This window comes from Rhinoderma darwinii, chromosome 11 (assembly GCF_050947455.1).
Source record: "Rhinoderma darwinii isolate aRhiDar2 chromosome 11, aRhiDar2.hap1, whole genome shotgun sequence".
Lineage (NCBI taxonomy): Eukaryota > Metazoa > Chordata > Amphibia > Anura > Rhinodermatidae > Rhinoderma > Rhinoderma darwinii.
This window is the reverse complement of record NC_134697.1, coordinates 82,841,358-82,865,525: the sequence shown is the minus strand read 5'-3', so window position 1 is coordinate 82,865,525 and position 24,168 is coordinate 82,841,358. Positions and strand designations below refer to the sequence as shown.

Sequence of the window (24,168 nt, the reverse complement as noted above, 5' to 3'; positions counted from 1 at the left end):
GTTCTAGCTATATGAGGCATCACACCTGTTTTTGCTTCTCTCCTACTGGGGGCTTCATCGATCAAAGATGTGCCAGACAAGAAAGTGGTCTTCTTACCAATAGCAACAAGAGTTCAGATTTCATTTTCTCAACTGCACTGGAAAAATGAACCATGAATGCCGATTTTTGCGATTTGCAACCAAAGTCCACCTTTCTGAGCTCCGTGCACACGGCCGTAGCCATAATCAAGACCCATGATTATGGGCACAGCCGGCCACGGATAGTCAACCGCATTTGCGGGCCGTGCTCCTATTATGAAGTATAGGAGCACGATCTGTAAAATCAAAAAATAGGACATGTCCTATTTCTTGGCGGATCATTTCGATAGCCCGGACACCGTCATATTATAATTATATATATATATATATATATATATATATATATAGGTGTCCATGGGCCAAAGAAATGAATGGATCAGTATTTTCATCCGCAATAACCATCCGTAATTACGGATCAAAATTACGGTCGTGTGCTTGGGGGTCTAAGAGGTAGTTTTGATAGCTCAGGCTATTTGTCCAAATCTCCAAAAAAGATATAAGTCAAACATGCATTTTATTTCTGACTGCAGCGTGGCTCAATTCAAGGGGACAAAATTTAAAAGGGGCGCTGCGCTAAAGCACAGCTGCAGCCACTTGATTCTCAAAATATTAACAGGTCCTAGGGGAAGGACCCCCACGATCACCGATCAGAAAGTGATTGCATATCTTAGCGAATAACCAACACTATAGTCATTACTTTTCTCTACCTGCAAACTTCTGAGCAGATGCAGACAGGCGGTCTTATGTTTTATTAAAGACAGTCTGTATTCAGCAAATGCGATCTGTCATGCGACAAACAAGCGCTTCTCCACTGATAACTTTCTATGAGTAAAATGTTATTTATTCTGTTTAATTATCAGTCCTAAAATATTCTATAAACCCTAGAAGTCATCAGTGATAATCAGGGTTGATAATCGTACAACTGAAAAGTATACGGCATCATGCACACAGCAAGGCCATATACGCCTGTACGTTGGCAAACTGTACTAGTGTTCCGTTTTATGAAGCGGTGGGCCATTGTATGGTAACTCTGTGCAGTACTGTCTTCTCTGAGATTACCTCCCTAATACAACGTGCGATGGACCATGCCACAATTTCTTGTGTGTGCCTTCATATAAAAAAAAAAAAAATGGAAGAACACAGAGGAACCGTATTGGCCCATATCAGTCTATTGGTGTTTTAGAACTTCATTTATTTCATTTTAGTCGGTTACATGATGCATCATTTCCTGCTGCCATTTTTTTACATCTTTCCCATCCTAAGCGTTGTGCGCATGTATGGGTAAGGCCTTATTCAGACGAACGTGGGGAAGCTCGGACGCGGATCCCGTTTTCCCGGATCCCCATGGACTTGAGTCTATAGAGGGATCTATAGAGGGATCCGTGAACACGGAAGAAAATAGGACAGGTTCTATTTTTCAATGGACCCTTCACACGGTCCGTTGAAACAACAGCCGTGTAGAATATGTCCGAATGAGGCCTAAAAGTACCAACATACAACTGGTGGAAGATTGACAGGCGAGATTCAGCCTTCCATCAAAGATTGGGTTATTAATAAATTTCGTCTGACCTTCTGGCTTAGAGTATGTTCACACACAGTATTTTCAGGCGTATTTAGGGGCGTAAACGCCTCGAAAAACGTTAGTGAAACGCCGACAAACACTTTCCCATTGTAATCAATGGAAAATCTGCGTTTTGTTCGGAGGGAGCTTGTTTTACGCCGCCGTTTAAAAAAAAACAAAAAAACAGCGCTTAAAAATGAGCAGCATGTCACTTCTTGAGCCGCTTCTGGAGCCATTTTTCATAGGGTCAATTTAAAAACAGTCGGAAAAAAAAACTTTGAAAACAGCTGAAAATCAGGAGGCTGTTTTCCCTTGAAAACAGCTCCGTAATTTTCAGCTGTTTTTAATTGTACGTGTAAACATACCCTTAGAAATATTTGACAGGAAGGCGATTTTGCGGTTGTGTTAACAAATGGCTTATTCCTTCATCAGGAGTTGCCAGTAAATGGTACCACAGGAAAGCATCCTCTGTCTTATGGGCCTTTGACCCCGGCCAATTTGGGTGGTAAAAACGAGTACTTATCAATGAGACAGCTCGATGATCGGCACTCGTTTGCTCCTTTCACAAGGAGCTATGATCAGCAATGTATGGGGTCGAGGGATCGTTACTACGATCGCTCGTCCCCATACATTTCTATCGCATCGGCAGTACAGGGAGATGTGCTGCCGACAACGATAATATTTAGTGCTGTATAAAACAAGCAGATCAGCCGATGACCGAGCAATTGCTAGTTCATCGGCTGATCGTTGATCGGCTGATCGTTGATCGGCTGATCGTTGATCGGCTGATCGTTGCCCTATTTAGGGCCTTAAGGTGACATCTCTTAGGATGTGATAGCATTTACACCTTGGTCAGAGAGCTATCCACCGATTCGGTTCACGCTCCATAGCGCGGATTGCCAACCTCCTACAAATTTCAGGAGGCCTGGTTCCTGAAGCCCAGACGCCCCATCTCCAAACTGAATATTATGGGGAGGTCAAAAGTAAATTGCATATATCTATACGACTAATTTGGTATAATTCTGTCATCTAGAGTAGGTAGGCGTGAATGTGGTCAATTAATAAGCTCAGTAGTGTAATTCACGCCTGTCACGTGACCCGAGAGCAGTGATCGTCACAACTGGCATTTCCTGGTGTAGGAAAAAGGGGGCATTACCCCAAGCAAATATAGAGCACATACACACATTTTGTTATGGACGACTCTTCAAATTTAAATGGAGTTTACCTCAAAATACACCCGACAGACAACATTCATGGGTGCTAAACACCATGTCCATAGTTCTGAAAAAGATGTGCAAGTGGTTCTTCAGGAGGGGATCCCTGACAAGTGACTTTTCTTCTATTAGTGTGGTCTGACTATCAGGGCTCTCCTTCTAAATTGCTACCCGCACAACCTTTTCAGGGAAACGGCAGAAGCGGTGTTCAGGGGACAGTAAGCACTCATTGTAATAACACTATGGCATCTTTATTGGGTTTGACACAATACAGAACAGAACTTCCGGGGGCGTGGCCAGCAGTCGATGGCGCCGGTCGCATAAACTGAGAGCTCCGCGCCCTGCCACGCAGATCCAGCAGCCTACAGCGGGGAAAGGTGCCTCATATGGGGAAAAAAAGACCCCAAGGGTCTAGACTCACCCCTGCAGCACAGCACCAGGTCGCCGCCGCTCCACCAACGATCGACGGCTACTTTCTTCGGCGGCAAGCCACGCCGCTCCCTCAGCCGCAGCCATCTTGGACAGCCTCGTGTCAGAAGGAAGGGGAGATGTCCGAGCAGGGAGAGGAGACAGTGCCCCACGTACAGGGTAAGCTGAATAGCCGGATGGCTAAAGTTCACCCTCCCAGCTCCCCTAAGCTGTCCTCCACCTCGTCCTGTGAACAGCAGGGAAGGGGGTCCCCTATCCCAGGAGCAATGGAGGCCAGGCCACGAGGAGCATCAGCTCAGTCAGAGGCCCCAGTACACCTGCTTGAACCACCAATGTCACAGCCCTCAGCACAAATGGCCCTACAGATTTGGCCTGCACCTAAACCTCAACGGCCCACGATCCAGCAGCCGGGGAGGAGAGACGATCTGGGGGATACACCATCTTTGACCCCCTATGCCCAGGCCCCTGTATATGCCTCAGATTCTGACCTGGAGGATTCAGCCTCACTTCCTTCAGATGTGCCCCCTATGTGGAGGGAATGTTTCTCACAGTTGCCCACTAAAGAGGACTTTAAGAGTATGATACAAGAAGTGAAGGCAGCTTTTCGTTCAGAATTGGCGGGGGTGTCGCAGCATATACAGCAGATTGCTACGAGGGTGGAGGCTCTAGAAGATGACCACGATGCCACTAGGCGCCATGTCTCTGTGATACAGTCTTCAGTGTCCTCCCAGCTGGCGTCCATTAGAGATATGCAACTGCATCTAGAGGATTTGGATAACAGAGGTCGCCGTCATAATATAAGGATAAGGGGCATACCGGAGCCCTCGGGGTCTGAAGATCTTCCCATCGTGTTAGAGACTATCTTTAACGACCTTTTGGGTGCACCCCCGTCTAATCGGATACCGCTTGACAGAGCGCATAGAGCACTGAAACCAAAATCCATTACATCTCAGCCCAGAGATATCATCTGCTGTGTCCAGGATTTCCGCACTAAGGAGGACATTATGCTTAAAGCCCGTCAGCGTAAAGACCTGGAGTATGCCGGTGTGCCGATTCAGTTATTCCCGGATCTCTCCTGGATTACGTTACAGAAAAGACGTCTGCTTCGTCCGCTTCTCGCAGCCCTACGGGACCACAATATTATTTATCGATGGGGGTTTCCGTTCTCCCTTACAGCCCGAAGAGATGGTGTTTCTGCAACCCTGAGGTACCCAGGGGATTTGCCTCATTTCTGTGACTCCCTTGGTATACCAACGCCCAAGATGCAGAATTGGGAGACTCCTTTGCCGCCTTCGTCTCCACCTCCAGTCTGGCAGTCGGTCCGAAATAAGCGGAGGACCTCTCCAAGACGACAGTCTAACCGAAGTTCACCAAGACCTGATTTGAATTGATGGACGCTGCGCAGATACACGGCACCTCCGTAATATATGTGAAGGAGCCTGGTCACCCATACCAGCTGCTCCCTTCGCCAGTTGCACTATCCTAGGCTAAAAATGCATTTAGGATTATATTTCTGATTTTATGTTGCTTCTCTTTAATTCGTTAACGTAAATTGTGGCAGGGCGCGATTGCCCGGGATACACTTGGCTCTTTCACCCCCTTTTTGTTTTTTCTCGGCCTGTACGTATTTATACGTACTTTTGTACTAGGTTCCTCGACTGTTGAGACCCGACCTCCTTTTTTGATAGGGGTAATTTGTTTTGCAGTTCTCCCTCTGTTTTTAGAGAGAGTTGCAAAGGGTAATATTGTATTACCAGTTTTCTTTTGCTTTAATATCACCCGCCCCAGGGTATAGTATTCTCCCTGGTAGTATTTTCTGAGTGTGTTTGAAATTCATTGATCTCATGCATTTCTCTTTGTTCTCACTGCAGATATGTGTATTGTCTCCCTGGTACGTCTTTACCCCAGTGTCTTTCCCTCCCCTCCTACTTTCATCCGAAATAACACTTGAGACGACAGTGAATCCTCCAAGAACCTCCAAGGTAGAAGGACGCCGTAGAACACTGCTTGCTTTGAAACCGACATGGGACTGGCCCCGACATAACGGTGAGCTGTATACATCCGCACTTTCCACATCATTCTTTGCTCTTTCATACATCTTTGACCATGGTTAAATTTGTCACACTTAATGTCAAGGGTCTCAACTCCAATGTGAAGAGACGCTTGCTTCTCAGGGAGTTGAAATCGCTTGGAGCGGAAGTTGCTTTTCTGCAGGAAACACACTTAGATTCATCCGGAACTTTCCAATTTGCCCGAGGGGCGTATCCTGCTGTGTACTCTGCCTCGTCAGGTCGCAAAAGGGAGGGGGTGGCCATTTTGATAGCAGCTTCCTGCCCCATACAAGTTCACACCTCACATCTAGATCCGAAAGGCAGATATGTTATAATAGAGGGGACTTTGCTTGGACAGCCCATTGTTTTATGTAACGTTTACTCTCCTAATACCGCACAGATTCCATTCCTACGTAGACTCCTTTCTAAACTCCAGAAGCTTCCTAGGGGGGCATGGCTGGTGGGAGGAGATTTTAATGTCCCGTTCTCCACGTCCATGGATAGGGTCTCTCTTACACACGCTACTCCGACGCCCACCCTTACAGGACTTTCTACACGTTTTAGGCAACTAATTAGAGAGCACCAGCTCTATGATTTGTGGCGAGTGGATCACCCAGGTGATCGGTCCTATACCTTCTTCTCCCATACACACAGCACTCATACACGCTTAGATTACTTTTTTGGTAATGTCCCTGCCCTCCGTGCGCTCCAGGGGGCGAATATAGACCCCATCTCTTGGTCAGATCACGCACCAGTTTCTGTGTCCCTACAGATAGGGAAACCAAATACGAGAGTATGTCATTGGCGCTTAAACGAAACTTTGATTAAGTCCCCTGCTCTTAGGGACAGCCTGGCCGGACATATGCGGGAATTTTATGCACTTAATGAGGGATCGGTTCCTTCAGTATCCACTCTTTGGGAGGCGCATAAGGCGGTGATGAGAGGGCAATGCATAGTAATGGGATCTAGATTGAAAAGAGACTCTCGGGCCAAGCGGGTGGCTCTCCATCGGACAATTACTAAGTTGGAGAGAGAAATGGGGATTAAACCGGCGGTCCCGACACTACGGAAATTGATAGAGGCTAGAGCACAACTCAAGGACTTAGCTATGAAGGGGGTAGAAAAGTCATTACTATACACAAAAAGGAAATATTACGACAAAGGTAATAAGGCGCACTCGCTTCTGGCCAGACTATTGCGGGATCAGGCGACTGTTCGTACTCCACAGGCGGTTCGGGATAAGGCGGGCATACTCCAGCATCACCCAGACACGATAGCCACACTTTTTCATGACTATTATAAATCCTTATACCACCTGCCAAATACCTTACCACCTGATCCGGCTCGTCGGAGGGAAACGCTGCAAGCATATCTCTCTTCCTGTGCTCTCCCTAAACTGAAAGATGAGGAGCTTTCATCCCTGAATGCCCCGATCTCTGCGGAGGAATTGTTTGATATATTGAAGGACCTCCCTAGTGGTAAGGCCCCTGGACCAGATGGCTTTACATATGGGTATTATAAGACCTTTGCAGAGATCTTGGTTCCACGGATGGCTTCCTTATTTAATGAATTCCTACAGGGTTCTCCCATCCCTCAAACATTCCTGCATTCTCATATCACGCTGATCCCTAAACCGGGTAAAGACCACGCAGAGTGCTCCAATTACAGACCCATAGCCCTTCTGAATTCGGATCTAAAAATTTTCACCCGTCTTCTAGCTAATAGACTCAATGTTTGGCTCCCTTCTTTGATTCACAAAGACCAAGTGGGCTTTGTGCCTCTTAGGCAAGGAGGAGACAACACACGAAGGGCCCTTGACCTCATTGATGCCCTCCAAAAGCAAAAGGAATCGGCGATCCTTCTTAGTCTAGATGCAGAGAAGGCGTTTGACCGCTTGGGATGGCCATTTATGTTCGAAACTCTAAATTCATTTGGGATTTCGGGCCCTTATTTGACAGCACTGCGTGGTCTTTACTCCAAACCGACAGCGGCAATTAAACTCCCACACTCCACCTCCCCTCCGTTTCAAATCTGGAATGGTACACGTCAGGGGTGTCCCCTATCCCCACTTTTATTTGTGCTATGCATAGAACCTTTAGCAGCTCAAATACGGAAATCCAGGGATATAGCGGGGGTCCAGATACAAGATAAAGAGTTTAAGGTTTCCCTGTTTGCAGATGACGTCCTCTTGACTATCACTAAACCTCATACCTCCCTCCCTAACCTTACTACAGTTCTCCGTAGGTATGGGAGGCTGTCAGGATATAAAACTAATACATCTAAAACGGAAGCGCTCCCTCTTAATGTCCCACACCAGGAGCTCCAGCTACTCAAACACAACTACACCTACAACTGGAAGGAAACCTCCCTGACTTACTTAGGAGTTCAACTCACTCCCTCCTATACGTCGGTTTACAAGGCTAATTTCCCCTCTCTGTTTGTAGAGCTACGTCAGCTAATGGCCAGGTGGGATCCTCTTCCCATGTCATTTTTTGGGCGCATAGCAGCGGTCAAAATGACCTTGCTCCCTAAATTACTGTACTACTTTGAGACTTTGCCGGTAGCAGTACCTATGAAGGAATTGCGGGCCATGCAGTCTTCTATCCTCAGGTTCATATGGCATTCCGGCAGACATCGAATTCCGAAATCAGTTTTATTATCGGGTCGATCTGCGGGTGGGCTATCGGTCCCTGATGTGGTGAAGTACTACTGGGCGGCACACCTCCGTCGCATACCCAGCTGGGTGTCTTTAAGGGCGTACAATAAATGGACCGAAATAGAGAAGCTATGGATGGCCCCGGTCCACCCAAACTCCCTGTTATGGGGTGACCCACTGGTAATGCCGACTGCATCTTTATTGGGGCCCATGAGATTTCAAAGGGAGGTGTGGGAAACCTGTAAAAACCGCTTCCATTTGGCATCGGGTTGCCCGCCCTTGACTTCGGTACTCTACACTCCCACTATTCCGGGGGGCACTACCTCCCGAATAGTCCGATTGTGGACGGGAATTGAGGTATTTCACCTGGCTGATATGGTTGATCCCCACACGCAAGAGCTTCACCCGTTTTCATACTTTCAAAAACATCATAATATTCCCTCCGCTGCGTTCTTTCACTATCTTCAGGTTAGAAATTACATGCAGCAAACTTTTAGATCCACGCGGGTTACTGCACCTACAAGCTTCGAAAGGTTATATCGGTATGCTACCACCACTAGGGGGCTTATCTCAGCCATTTATGCATTATTGCTATCCCCGGAGGGTTCCCCTCCGCCTGGGCATAGATACATGTTGAAGTGGGAGGCCTTACTGAATAAATCCATCCCGCTCTCATTGTGGCAGATTATTTGGTCGCAAGCAGCTAAAACCTCCATCTGCACTGCATATAAGGAAAACCAATATAAAATCCTTATGTTTTGGTACCATACCCCTGCCTTTCTGCATAGCTTCAATCCGGGTATTCCGTCGGATTGCTGGCGATGTAGAGGTCAGAGAGGTGATCTGTTCCATATTTTCTGGAGCTGTTCACTGGTACAACAGTATTGGTTGGAAGTTAAGAACTTGGCATTGGCGGTGTTGCAGCAGGATATTCCCTTAGACCCTCTTCATTACCTCCTAAATGTTCCCCCTAGGTCTTTGGGGAAATCACCAGCTCGACTCTTTCGACACTTTCTCACAGCCGCTAAGACGTTGATAGCATGGAAATGGAGACAGACAACCCCTCCCTCCCACATCGACTTAGTAACTAGAATTAGGGAAATACGTACAATGGAGCATATGACGGCCTCTATTGACAATGAACTGGACAGGTTCAAAGTGGTGTGGGACCCGTGGGACAAGTATTGGATACAGGGAACTCAAGATTAGGTGGTAGGTGGAGCTCCGACTATCCCCCCCCCCCCCTCAAACCCCTGTGTTTTTTCCCAGATGTTTTGTCTGTCTATTGAAAGTTACTGTCTTACTATGTGAATTGCATGGCCCTTCATGCTGCTCTAAGTTATATGTATATTTTTGAAAAATTTTCAATAAAAACACAGTTGAAACCAGAACAGAACTTCCAAAGAATGTTGGACTCCACCATACATCATCCCTCATATCCGGCCGCAGACAAGTGGTGAATGAGTTAACACCAAAGCAACACGACACCTGTCCCGCAGCTGCCCAGTCTCCATATAGTCTAGGGCTGCTCTGTGTGGCTACTTTTAGAAGGCGATACGAGCCAAAATGGAAGGACACCTCTTTTAGTTTTTATAGTTGCACCCTACTTCTACATTGCGCACGAAAGACTTCAGGAGTCGGGTGAACAAAAAAATAAAAATAAAAGGCTACTACAAGTATTTCAAATTATAAATGCAAAATGTAACACACTTAAAATATTTGTCATCAGTTCTCACATCCTGCAGGCTATAGTCACACGACAGTGAAAAAAAGCCGATAAAAACGGATCAACCGTCAGTTTTTCATGGCTGTCTGACCGTTGTGAATGGCCATTTGTCACGTGTTTGCCGTACGTTTTTCACGACCGTAAAAAAAATGAAAACGTTTAATTTAATTTGTCAGTGTTTTTTTGGTCCCAAACCCCTGAAAACACCAGTTGCCTCGTAGTGTCACAATGCCCATGTAGATAGTACCCACTGTACATAGTGCCACAGTGCCTACTGTAGATAGTGCCCACATAGTGCCACCATGCCCACTGTAAATAGTGCCCACATAGTGCCACCGTACCAACTGTAAATAGTGCCCACATAGTGCCACCGTGCCCACTGTAAATAGTGCCGCCCACTGTAGATAGTGCCCACTGTAGATAGTGCCACCGTGCCCATTGTAAATAGTGCTACCCCCTGTAGAAAGCACAAGAGGGGCTTCAGGATTCCCTAACCGTGACATCAGGGTCTCCTCCAGGAGTGGAATCCTCGGCCAGATTGTTGCCGACACTCTGGCCGGGATTCCGCCATCTCAAAGCCCCCAACGTCACTGTCTATATATGGACATTGACGTCAAGAGCTTTCCCAGGACAGGAGTCCCCGGCCAGAGCACTTGAGATGCTCTGGCAGGGGACTCCATAGTTGAAAGTGTGAATGACGGACGTATTTCGGCCGCAAGTACCGGACCGAACACAGTGCAGTGAGCCGGGCTCCTAACATCATAGTTATGTACGATGCTAGGAGTCCCTGCCTCTCCGTGGAACTACTGTCCCGTACTGAAAACATGATTACAGTACGGGACAGTTGTCCGGCAGCGAGGCAGGGACTCCTAGCGTCGTACATAACTATGATGCTAGGAGCCCGGCTCCCTGCAGTGTGTTCGGTCCGGGAAATGCGGCCGAAATACGTTCCGTCCATTACGGACGTCACATGCTCGTGTGGACCCAGCCTTACAGTGCACTCACTCACGCTTGCTCCTGTGACCCACCACCCCCACCTGGCTCTAACTTTCCCTATACACTCGTTCCTTCTGCCAAATCTGTTTAATTGAATTGTACATAACTATGATGCTAGGAGCCCGGCTCCCTGCAGTGTGTTCGGTCCGGTACTTGCGGCCGAAATACGTCCGTCAATTACGGACGTAATTAGTGTGTGTGCACATACCCTAAAACTTAGTTGTTCTGAAAACGGCCGTGTGACGGGGCTACACACATTGGAGTCGACAGGACAAAATTAGGTCACATGACAAATTATCAACACAACAATGGGTTAAAAAACAATTATTGAAGCGGTCACAAGACTAAAGTCTGTGTGCAGCCCCAGTCTTAAGCCGGCCATACACATTAGATGTTTGTTCAGCTGACAGCTATCTCCCCCGATTCTCCAATAAACACGGGGATCGGCCGAGCGTGCATGTTTATATTAATGAAGAAACGGGGAATAAGCCGCTGCCACACGCAAGTGTCTCCTAGGGAAATAAAGGATCATGCATGTTGAAATCCTAGAGGGACTATGTGGCTGTCCCCATACACATTAGATCACTATCTGGTTTTCTGACTTTAATATAATGTGTATGGTCCTCCCTCCATAAGAGTTTATGTACAATATATTGTAGAAGCAAGCAGTGGGGTGCAGGGAAGAGTACACGACATCCTCAATCTATTACCCCTATGCCTGGACTAGATGCGTGTAGGGATTTCCAAAAACAGGGAGGAATTGTGATTAAGGAACGCCAAGAGAAGAGGCAGGGAAAAAAAGAGAAGACCGATGTACATAAAATACACTGAGCATATTCACAACGGCCAAAGACAATTTAAGGTCTCTCTGGGGTCACCAGTCCTACGTAAATAAAGAGCGGTGTAGTCCCTGCAGTATGCGAGTAGACTCGCTAATATACATTGCGGTCCCCCGTCGCGCCGATTCTGAGATTTTTATAGCGCTGCCGTGGGACCGGAAGTCTAGTTGCACAGCCTTCCTTCATGACGACACGACTCTGCGTCACGTGACCGACCCCGCTGTCCTCGATGTACTAATGCTCCTGCTTGTAGATAGAGTAACGCGGGGCCGATCACGTGACGAAGAGTCATATCGTCATCAAAGACGACTGTGCAACTAGACTTCCGGTCCCCCGGGAGCGCTATAAAAATCTATGGAAATCTCAGAATCAGTGCGACGGGGGACCGGAATGTATATACTGCAGGGACTACACCGCTAATAATTTTCCCAACAATCTCAATCAGTTTTGCCAACTAAATGGGGCTGAGAGGAGATACAGCCCATAGATGAGAACAGTGTGTATGGTAAAAATACGAGCGCTGCAGGCCCTTCGTGCATGTTTTGATCAGTGGGGGTCTGAACACTGAGACTCCCACCGATCGCTAATACAAAGTGGTAGAAGCGCTCGGGTGAGAGCGGAGCCGCTCCGTTTCTGATCAGCTTTTCTTCTCGGAAAGCTGAGCACTTGGTGTACGGGCTCATAGACTTTCTATTGAGTCTGTACACCGTTACATCAGCTTTCCAAGAAAAGACGATCAGAAACCAAGCGGCTCAGCACTCAACCGAGAACTTCTGCAGCTTCGTTCTAGCGATCGGTGGGGGTCTCAGTGCTCGGCCCCCACCGATCAAAACTTCTGACATGTCACTATGACGTGTCAGAAGTTTGTTAAAAGTTCAGTTACCCTTTAAGATACATTACAAAGCAGCAGACGGCCCGCACTGACATCACAGGCCTAACACTATGTAGCCCCAACTATAGGACAGGGGCACATTTTTCTTCATCAGTCATTTCCTAAGCAAGCCAAAGCAATGACAGGTTCTTTTAGCAAAACTGCAAGTCACCAGACAATTGAGGTATTGCCTGAGAAACACTACAGCTCTTCAAAGCCTCTTATCTAGAGAATTAGCCTTCAGAGCAGCAATCATACTAATTCTTCCAATCCACTTCAGTCATCTGGAGTTAGGCTATAAGTATAGCAAACAAAGGCTGGGATAAAAGCCAGCGATACGAAGACTATGGTTGTGGTCGCTGCCATGCAGTTTAAACAATAACTTTAATTCAAACGCAATTGAAAGTGGATCAGTCATCAGGCTATGTTGCCTATATATCGACAGCATAGTATGGGGGGAGGGGGGGGGGCAGATCTCGTCCCGTATTAGGCAAAACTGACATTTGTCTAAAAGGAGCGATCAAAGAATACACTGGACTCATAGTTTTAAGTCCTGTGTGTTTATTAGGTGAGCGCTTACCCTCAGTCCACAGTGAAGGCCAGCCGTTAATCAACGCAGAGGGGGGCGGAGGAGGTGAGAAGAGCGCACCCCTCATCAATACACAGGACACAAAACTATATCCGATGCATATTTTTTTTTAAAGCTCCTATTAGCCAAACGGCACAATATTTTTGGTGCCGTATTGGCTAATAGGAGACCAGATTTTACATAAAGGCAGAATAGTCTGATGACCGATCCACTTCAGTTTTTCATAACAAAAGAGAATGGAGGATACTGGAGCACGGCAGAAAGGCCACGGATTTTGGACACATTTTAAGATGCTTCAATAACAGAGCTAAGGCCTACGCTATTGCTTCTGGCAAAACGACGGGTCCGGTGCACAACAGACACAAACGGAAACCATGGGCACCGGATCGGTCACCATTGAAATCAATGGTGATGGAAACGGAAACCTCTGGTGACAGCTCGCACCCTAGAAACAACAAATATCACACACCCCTCTTAGGCTTAATTCACACCTGTGTTATGAAACTCCATTGTTCTGCTCCGTCAGAAGAGCAGAACAAGGGAATAACGGAATCAACTGTTCCGTTGCACAATGGACACCGCTGGCGGCCGACGGAACCCATTGCCTTCAACGGGTTTCCTCGGCTTTCCGTCGAGGTGTCTGTGATTTTACGGGACACAATAGTGCAGCATGCTGTGCTATGGTCTCCGGTAATCCCTGCTAGATCTGCGACAGAGACCACTAATGGAGACTCCGACGAAGATGTGAACGAAGCCTTACACAAAGATCTGCTTCAACGTTGTGATACGTTGTGCTCCTGAAATAATACACAAGTAACGTTACAGTTATCTTTACAAAGTTAATAAACGGGCACGAGGTAAAATAATACATGATGCATGCTGGGAAAGATAGGCAAGTACTTCCCTACAGTCAGGAACCAAACGGATACATTTAGGATCTGCATAGAGAAAATCTGTAGGAAGTCCAAATCTAAATCTGTAGGAAGTGAATCCAGGTAGTAAGAAGTCATTCATTTCATAGACATTCCGTAGAAAACATTCCAAAAAGTTGGGTGCTAGTAGATAATATGCAGGAGAATTGGCTACCTGGCTCCTTGGATAACGTGGATGAGAAGTAAGAGGACATTTCTGAGGAACCCAACATCTATCTGGTTCTTCAGCGCTGAATATCATGTGGTCCTAGTCCTGCTGTAACAATTATTCAAAGCTTACCCGGATAGATTGTTATGGAATTTTAATAAGCCAACATTTCCGCTCTAATAGTGGAGGAGGACAACCGCCTCCTGCTCTCACAGCTGCCTGACACATGGAATGTAGCAAGTAACAGATCCTTAGGGGACCCAAGGGGCAACTGCTGAGCTGCTTAGTCCTAACTGATCACTGGGAAAGGAAGATCTGACCACTTCTATATAAACCACAAGAGACGTCCAGTGGAGCTGATGAGGAAGAAAAGGTTAGGAGCAGAAGCCCTCACAATAAGAGGCGGACAAACCCACGATCAGAAGTCTGAGACTGCTACAAAATGTTTCATATTTTCTGGACATTCCATGGATGGAGACATGAAGTAGATGGCAGGAAGCTCAGCGCTCATCTATATACACTGTAACAAGAGCCTAGATCTTCATGTGGCGGGGGTGAAAACGTAGCCAGGGAAATCTGATCGGATACAAATGATTGACTCAGATCTTTCCTTTACTCCTCATATTTAAACATTTCCAGAATCCGCCCTGTCTCTTAGTTGTTCTGATTCACGCTGAGTTCATATGTGGCGGATATGCTGCATAAAAGCACGCAGCGTATCCGCCCTGTGCGCCGCAGGGAATCCCGGGTGAAAAACCGCACCGACTGTAGTGCCGTTTTTCGCCCAGAATGTCCGATGCGTAAAACTGCAGCACTTAGCCGGCCGGCCTCCTGGGATGACATTTCATCTCGTCTGTGCAGCAGTCACATGGGAGGAAACATCATCTCAGGAGGCCGCACTGGAGGAAGGAAAACAGACTTCTGGGTAAGTATCAGGCCTTTTTTTTCTGAGTTGCGTTTTTTGCGGCGGAATTGCTGCGAACCTGCCGCAAAAAAACGCAACAACTGCTATTTGTTGCGGGTTTTACCTCCCATTGAATTAAGTGGGGGAAAACCCGCAACAAATAAGCAGCGTTTACACAAATACAATTGACGGGCTGCGGAATAAAATTCTGCACCGCTGGTCAATTTCTGAGCGTATTTTCAGCTCCGTATTTACGCAGCGTCTGGAGGAGATTTGTTTTATCTCATCCACTTTGCTGCTACTGTATTTGCTGCGGATTTTCCACAACATATTCCGTTACAGAAAAACCATAGTATTTACACAACTTATGAACTGACCCCTAACTCATTACTAATCGGTCTTCCCCTTACTAAACTCTCCCCTCTCCGGTATATCCTGAATGCAGCAGCCATGCTCATCTTTCTGACTAACCGCTACACCAACGCCTCTACCCTGTGCCAGTCACTGACCTGGTTGCCCATCCCCTTCAGAATTCAAAGAGTCTCTGTCACCACATTATAAGTGTCCTGTCTCCTACATAAGGAGATGGGCGCTATAATGTAGGTGACAGCAGTGCTTTTTATTTAAAAAAAACTATCTATTTTCACCACTTTATTAGCGATTTTAGATTTATGCTAATGAGTTGCTTAATGCCCAAGTGGGCGTGTTTTTACTTTCGACCAAGTGGGCGTTGTACAGGGGAGTGTATGACGCTGACCAATCAGTGACCAATCAGCGTCATGCACTTCTCTTTATACACAGCAGCATCGCGTTCTTACTAGAACACGCTCTGCAGCCACATACACAGACATGAATACACATGATCATCCATTCCTGGACGTCATGTGTACTCAGAATCCTGACACTTCTGACTCTTTTCTGTGAGATTCCAGCAAGAAAAACAAAATCTCGTTTACCTCGTAATCTCGCAAGATTACGCGTGGCTTGCTGGAATCTCACAGAAAAGATTCAGAAGTGTCAGGATTCTGAATACACATGACGTCCAGGCTGGATTTCATGTGTATTCATTGTCAGGACACTAGTAATGTTAATGTCTGTGTATGTGGCTGCAGAGCGTGTTCTAGTAAGAACGCGATGCTGCTGTGTAAATGAATGAAGAGAAGTGCATGATGCTGATTGGTCACTGATTGGTCAGCGTCATACACTCCTCTGTACAACGCCCACTTGGGCGAAAGTAAAACACGCCCACTTGGGCATTAAGCAACTCATTAGCATAAACCAAAATCGCTAATAAAGTGGTTTAAAATAGATTGTTTTTCTAAATAAAAAGCATTACTGTCACCTACATTATAGCGCTGATCTCCTTATGTATGAGACAGGGCACTTATAATGTGGTGACAGCCTCTGTAATTCAAACTTATTACTCTCACCCACAAAGCTCTCCACAGTGCTGCACCTCCTTACATCTCCTCCCTCATCTCTGTCTACCACCCTACTCGGGCTCTACGTTCTGCCAACGACCTTAGATTAACATCCTCCATAATCTGAACCTCCCACTCCCGTCTCCAGGACTTCTCTCGTGCTGCACCAGTTCTCTGGAATGCGCTACCCCAGACAATCAGATTAATTCCCAATATCCACAGTTTTAAGCGTGCCCTAAAATCACATCTTTTTTAGACAGGCCTATAATATTCCCTAATCTGAATCCTTTCCCTGCCCCCCCCCCCATTTACCTTATTCATGAGAACCTGACCCCCTCATTCAGCAGTATCCCCCACACTCCTACTTCATGTCTGTCATACACTGGCACTGGCTGGTGACGGCTCATGCAGCTTTATGTGTATTACCCAATGTGTATAAAAGACGGCTGGACCATTGTACTGAACAAGCACTTCTTACATTTTATGTCTCCCTTCTTTCCTCATAGATTGTAAGCTCTTGTGAGCCGGGTCCTCACTCCTGTATGAATTTATAATTCGTTTTGTCACTATGTAATGTCTGATATTGTCTGTACATGTTCCCTCTGAATTAAACCTGTCAGAAGTTTTGATCGATGGGGGTCCGCGCACGGAGATCCCCACTGATCGCTAAAACGAAGCGGCACAAATCACTCAGATGAGCGCTGTGCCACTTAATTTCCGCTCGACTCTCCTCAGAAAGCCGAGGGAGCGGCGCACGGGCTCAGCAGAGTGTATACGAGTCCGTACACTGCTTGTACGGCTTTCCAAGGAATGAAGCGGCTCAGCGCCAACCTGGGAACTTCTGCCACTTCGTTTTAGTGATTGGTGGGGGTCCCAGCGCTCAGACACCCACCGATCAAAACTTCTGACATGTCAGTATTTTTTTCAAGTTTAGTTCCACTCCAACTCAAGAACCAAAAATCAAGAACCAGGAATATATATATCGCACATATTTTTTTAAAAACAATCTTAAAGTTTGGATGAACTTTTCAATACCACAAACGGGAGCGGTTATGACAAGAGACGGACGTTGTCAAAGTGTCATCATAAAAGCGAGCTACAGTTTGTGGCGAGGGGGAGGGGAGAGGTTAGTGGGGTCAACTCTGCGACAGATCCTTAAATATCGGGGTCACATTCCTGACATTACTCAATACTGCTGAACTTTCTGATCATAAACATGGACAATGGCGGAGATACAGCAGATATATAGACTATAGATATAAACTTCTCTGCTCCGATATAACAAATCTGGCAGCAGAAAAAAAAAACATCATTCATTCATTCATTGAGCCCTCACATCAGGTGTCATTCAGGACGTGGCTCGTAACATTGCAGGAGGCAGAATCAGGGCTACTTACCCTGACCAAGTTGCTGACTGCAGACTGCACGGCGGCCACAGGTGCGGTCAGCTCCGGTATGGCCTTTCCATCCACCTCTCCTTCTTCATGCATGATGACCAGGTGGGAGATCTGCTGGGCCACCGGCTCCAGGATACTTTCTATCGTTTTGGTGTGAAAGACCGGCATGGTTGCGGCGCTGACAGACCACTAGAGGACCCAGAAGTGGTGCCTGTGGGCACAGCTAAACCCGCTGTCACTGTTCTGCAGCCGCAAGACGCACGCACCGTGCCCGAACCTGTGCTCACCCACAATTCCTAGCTTGCGTGTGTGAACAAGCTCCTATCCCGGCGCTTTGCTTTATTTATTTTGCCCTTGTTCTTCCTCCGGGTATCTTCAACCGCCGGACACTTCCAGACAACACTCCCAACTCCAGTCTCTCCCGGTGACGTCACCGCACTCCGCCTTTCTACGTACAAGGGACCTAGCCCACAGGCACCGCCCCTCGCCTACTTCCTTTGCGCTTATTGGCTGTTTCGTAAATCAATCACGTCGAGCGACGTGACTCTTGGAGCCTTTGCTGGCGACGTCACACCCCGTGATAACCTTATAAGGAGAACCCTAGGATCAGAGAGGGATTCCTAGGGCCATGACGTCATCGCTGAGGGAGAAGAATGTCAAGAGTGAGAGGAGAAGGCGGCTAGGATGACTACGTGGAGCAAAGTAAAAGAAAGGGTTAAAAAAAATAAAAATACAAAAACGTTATATATTCTAAAGGCCATACACAGAATTATTATTACACTATCATTAATTGGTTTTTGGTGTGAAGGTCGTAGTTCTGGACTACAACACCTACAGTCTCTGCCTTGCTGCGTGACCCAGGTTGTGAGGCAGGACTAGCTCACTTGGTGCCCAAGGCAGGGGGGGTCAGAATGCGCCACTTGGACACTGGGGGGAGATTTATAAAAACTGCTGCAAAGGAAAAGTAGAAGTTGCCCATGGCAACCAATCAGGTTTCTGCTTTCATTTTCCAAAGGACCTCTGCAAAATGGCAGCTGGGATCTGGTTGTTATGGGCAACGACTACTTTTCCTCTTCTCTAGTTTTGATAAATGAGATTGTACAAAGAAATGTAAAGGCATTTTTTATTTTTTTTATCCATAATTTGCGACTGCCTACCCCTTGCCTTGGGCCTGTCTAGGCTTCCCTTGATGGCGTGCACATAAAGTATCTCTAACTTGTTGCCCGCTTTTGGCAGAAAATGGTTTAAACGTTCCTTTTTGGCCGTCTGAAATCTAGTGACTGGTCAGGTTTAGGCTGCGAGATGAGACTGAGGTACTAAATGTAATCAATAAAGCTGACAAGAAGAAAAAAGTGCCCGGATGTATCTATAAAGGTGGGGGGGGGAGAGTTGGTGAGGAAATAGTATAGACTGGAGACAAGTAGGGGGTTTAGGATGGCAGGGTAGCATAGGTATAACAGTGTTTTAGTGGTTAAGGGACAAGTCCCACATTCACACACAGGGGAGTAGCTAAAGGCTCACGGGCCCCGATGCAAAAGTTCTTATTGTCCCCCCCCCCCGCAAACTTCTCATGGCCGATGGTCCGCAGCTTTCAGCTGCATCGCTGGGTCTCCTAAGTGACAACAAAGCAGCACTAGCAGCCGGGGCGTCAGTAAGGGCTTAAAATGTCTGGGGAAATAGCCCCAATACATATGTCCCGTCCCCCCCGCCGAAAAAATGTGTGTGTGTGTGTATAGGAGACAGCATATCTATAGCACTACGACCCTATAAACTATGGATAGGATTAGATACAGTGGCTGAGCAGACAGTATCACACATGAAAAGATTAGATACAGTGGCTGAGCAGACAGTATCACACATGATAGGATTAGATACAGTGGCTCAACAGACAGTATCACACATGATAGGATTAGATACAGTGGCTGAGCAGACAGTATCACACATGATAGGATTAGATACAGGGCTCAGCAGACAGTATCACACATGATAGGATTAGATACAGTGGCTCAGCAGACAGTATCACACAGGATAGGATTAGATACAGTGGCTCAGCAGACAGTATCACACATGATAGGATTAGATACAGTGGCTGAGCAGACAGTATCACACATGATAGGATTAGATACAGGGCTCAGCAGACAGTATCACACATGATAGGATTAGATACAGTGGCTCAGCAGACAGTATAACACATGAGAGGATTAGATACAGTGGCTGAGCAGACTGTATCACACATGATAGGATTAGATACAGTGGCTCAGCAGACAGTATCACACATGATAGGATTAGATACAGTGGCTGAGCAGACAGTATCACACATGATAGGATTAGATACACAGCTCAGCAGACAGTATCACACATGATAGGATTAGATACAGTGGCTCAGCAGACAGTATCACACATGATGGGATTAGATACAGTGGCTCAGCAGACAGTATCACACATGATAGGATTAGATATAGGACTCAGCAGACAGTATCACACATGATTGGATTAGATATAGGACTCAGCAGACAGTATCACACATGATAGGATTAGATATAGGACTCAGCAGACAGTATCACACATGATAGGATTAGATATAGGACTCAGCAGACAGTATCACACATGATTGGATTAGATACAGTGGCTCAGCAGACAGTATCACACATGATAGGATTAGATATAGGACTCAGCAGACAGTATCACACATGATAGGATTAGATATAGGACTCAGCAGACAGTATCACACATGATTGGATTAGATATAGGACTCAGCAGACAGTATCACACATGATCGGATTAGATACAGTGGCTGAGCAGACAGTATCACACATGATAGGATTAGATACAGTGGCTCAGCAGACAGTATCACACATGATAGGATTAGATATAGGACTCAGCAGACAGTATCACACATGATTGGATTAGATATAGGACTCAGCAGACAGTATCACACATGATAGGATTAGATACAGTGGCTGAGCAGACAGTATCACACATAATAGGATTAGATATAGGGACCAGCTCGCTGACATTGCGGCTCCAGCGCTGGACCCAGGAAAGGTAAGAATAATAATTGTTTTGCTTCTTTATGTGTTACTAATTATTTTTGTGTGTTTGTGTTATTTTACAGGTTCGGTTGTTGGACTTCGTCGGATTCGAGGACTTCAATGACAGCGTTTTTTTTATTCTCAATAAAATGGTTAATGAGGGTTGTGTGGGTTTAGTTATTTCAATAAAATATTGATTCCATGTCCTTGTATTTTTTTAAACTTTATTTTTACCACCTTAGTAATAGCTGCTGGCTGATTCACAACCTCCATTACTAAGGCGGGGCTTAATGTTATGCCGGTTAAGAGGCTAACACTACATGGTAGGCTTAAAGGGGTTGTCCAGTCCCTAAACATTGATGGCCTATCCTCAGGCTAGGCCATCAATAGCTGATGGGTCGGGACCCCGCCAATCAGCTGTTTTGATGGGGCCACAGCACTGCTTCCCCTTCATTTCCCTTACTTGCTCACACGGATTCACAATGTCAGCAAGTGACTGGAATGAAGGGGAAGCAGCTCTCGTACGAGTGCTGCGGCCTCTTCAAAACAGCTGATTGGCGGGGTCCCAGGAGTCTGACCCCGACCTACCAGCTTCAGCAGACGGATATTAATCTTGCCCTCCTCTTCAGCCGGAGCTGAGGTCCTGTCCTGACTCTACCCAGGGTCGGGATGTTGTGCACGGCGCATAGCATTGTGACGTCATGCGATGCGCACAGCGCTGTGACGTCAGGACCTCAGCTGCGCAATGGAACCAGGTGGGTAAGTACTGTCAGTTACTATAGTAGCAGGCCCAGTTACTATAGTAACTTTTTATTGATGGGGGCCTGCGGGCCCCCCTGGCCTCGGGGTCCGGTCGCCATTTCGACCCCTATAGCTACGCCACTGCTCACAGGCTAACCACAGGCTTTACAACAGGTGAGCAAGTGGAGGTGCACTTGCTCTTATTTGGGCAGGCGCATGCCTCGGCCCAGCATGTGGGGTGCGACAAATTGCCGTAAACCCCCCCGAAAAACGGCTAAAAATACGGAAACTGAATGCCTCCAAACATCTGACCATTGATTTCAATGGGAAAAACTGCATTTCGTTCCCACGGGTCGTTTTTTTACGCGGCCATTTGTAAAAACGGCATGTAAAAAACGCCCTATAAAAAGAAGTGCATGTCACTTCTTGAGACGTTTTTGGAGCGTTTTTTCACTGGGTCATTTGAAAAACAGCTTCAAAAACGGCCGTAAAAAACGCTTGATGCTTAAAAAAACGGCTGAAAATCAGAGGCTATTTTACAGCCGTTTTTTGCTTAGCGTGTGAACCTCGCCTTTTCTATTGACACATTGAAAAACAACCCCGAAAACGGGTCAAGAAGTGACATGCACTTCTTTCTACGGGGCTTTTTTTACACGCTGTTTTTTCAAACACCTGCTTCAAAATACGCCCCGTCGGAACAAAACGCCATTTTTCCCATTGAAATCAATGGTCAGATGTTTGGAGGCATTCAGCTTCCATTTTTTCTGCCATTTTCGGGCGTCACATTCAGTGTTTTTCACGCAGCGTGTGTCCGCTGCGTGAAACTCACTGCATTGCCTATACTTGTGCGTTTTTTGCGCATCACGCACCTATTGAAGTCAATGGGTGCGTGAAAATCACGGACATCATCCGTGTGCTCTCCTTGATTCACGCAAAAGTTGCTAAAGGAATGATGTGAAAAAGAAAAACACCTTCAGTTTATTTTGCGGACGAAAAAACGCGTGAGATACGGATGACGTACGCACGTAAAAAACGCAGACACCCACCGTACACAGATGTCACACGGAACTGCAATGCAAGAAAAACTTTTTTATGCGCACAAAACGGACACATTCGTGTGAATAAGGCCTAAGAGTAGATTCTACTGAACCTGACTACAGAGGAAGCTGTTCGTAGTCAGGATCCACTACTTAACCATAAAATTCTTAACCATTGGTGAATAGGACTATGGAGACACATTAGGTAATTAAAATATAAAGTGGTATATTTTTATATTTTACTGCTACTGGCCACAACTTGCCTAAAGATGAACTTTGACTTGGGTGTAACCATAAAAACTTTGTGTTCTGTTATCTAGGATATGTCTTCTACAGACGAAACGTGTAAAAGTCTTGTCCTTTTCATGGTGTGGTAACGTAACCTTCGTTTTTTCAGTATGATTACCCCATATGTGGTAAAAAACCACTTCCTATCGTTCAACTGATTTTACGCTCAGAATTACTAAGAATATAATGAGAATTGTCTGTTTAAGGATATGAGGCTTACAAGAGTTTCGGTGATTATGTTAAAGCACAAGTCAAAAGCTTATATACTGCTAGGTGAGATAATTAGGGATGTCATCCTAAAAAAGAAAAAAAAAGTGCCAGCGCTATAATGTCTTAAGAGGTTGTAAGTAGCGGAGCTGTCCGGTTTGCATCATATTCCTGGATGTGGTCATAAAAATAAAGGGCGCGGTTATGCAAATAGGGACTGTGGTCGGTTATTGCATCATTTCTAGGCCATACGTTCATGCAAGAAAAAAAACGTACAGATATTGAGGTGCTGATTGCGAACAGGTTTACGCAAGTTATTAGCAAATAAAACTAAATGACAAAAAATTTTTTATGTTATGTTCCATCTCTTCACCCCAACTGATCAGTAATAGTTATCAAATATTTATTGTATGTTGCAGAGATGTTGCTAGGGTCTTAAAAGATCAGGGACACCAGCCATAAGGCATATAGCCCCCCCCCCTAATAAAAAAAAGTGTGTGTGTGTATATATATATATATATATACACATAATGCGTGTTACTATATAGGACAACCGGGGTGCCGAGACACTCTTCTAAATCCACTGCACCCACAAGGGAAAAAAAACAACTTCTTGTGGTTGCTTCCCATGCTTGTAGCAGACATGACGCACGCACATCTGCTAAAAGTAGCGCCCCCGATGCTTGCCACCAGAACGGCCTGGCGGAGAGGAGTGCGGAAGCTATTAAGAGCTCATGCACACTTCAGTGAAATTCTTCAGTGTGTTATCAGTTTTTTTTAACGGATAGCACACTGACCCATTCATTTCTATGGCGCCATGCACACATCCGTTTTATTTGCGGATCAGTTTGTCCGTTCCGCAAATTATAGAACAGGTTCTATTCCTGTCAGTTTTTGCGGATCAGTCTCGCCCATTCTATTCATTGGTCCGTTAAAATGAAAACGGACCGCACACGGAAGGCATCTGTGCGAGGTCCGTGTTTTGCTGATCCATGTTTTGCGGATATAGGTCACGGTCGTGTGCATGAGCCCTAAAGGCTGCGTTCCTGGG

The 24,168-nt window shown here is 46.2% G+C and overlaps 1 protein-coding gene across 1 annotated transcript in view; it reads right to left on the bottom strand.

Annotated features, from left to right (window-relative positions):
* VCL (vinculin) overlaps positions 1-18,664 on the bottom strand; it is an 80,109-nt gene extending 61,445 nt beyond the window's left edge. The window contains exon 1 of the mRNA XM_075841849.1: positions 17,813-18,664. Coding sequence (XP_075697964.1) covers positions 17,813-17,980 — 168 coding nt within the window. The 5' untranslated portion in view covers positions 17,981-18,664. The remainder of the gene's footprint in view (positions 1-17,812) is intronic.
* Between the last annotated feature and the right edge of the window lie 5,504 nt (positions 18,665-24,168).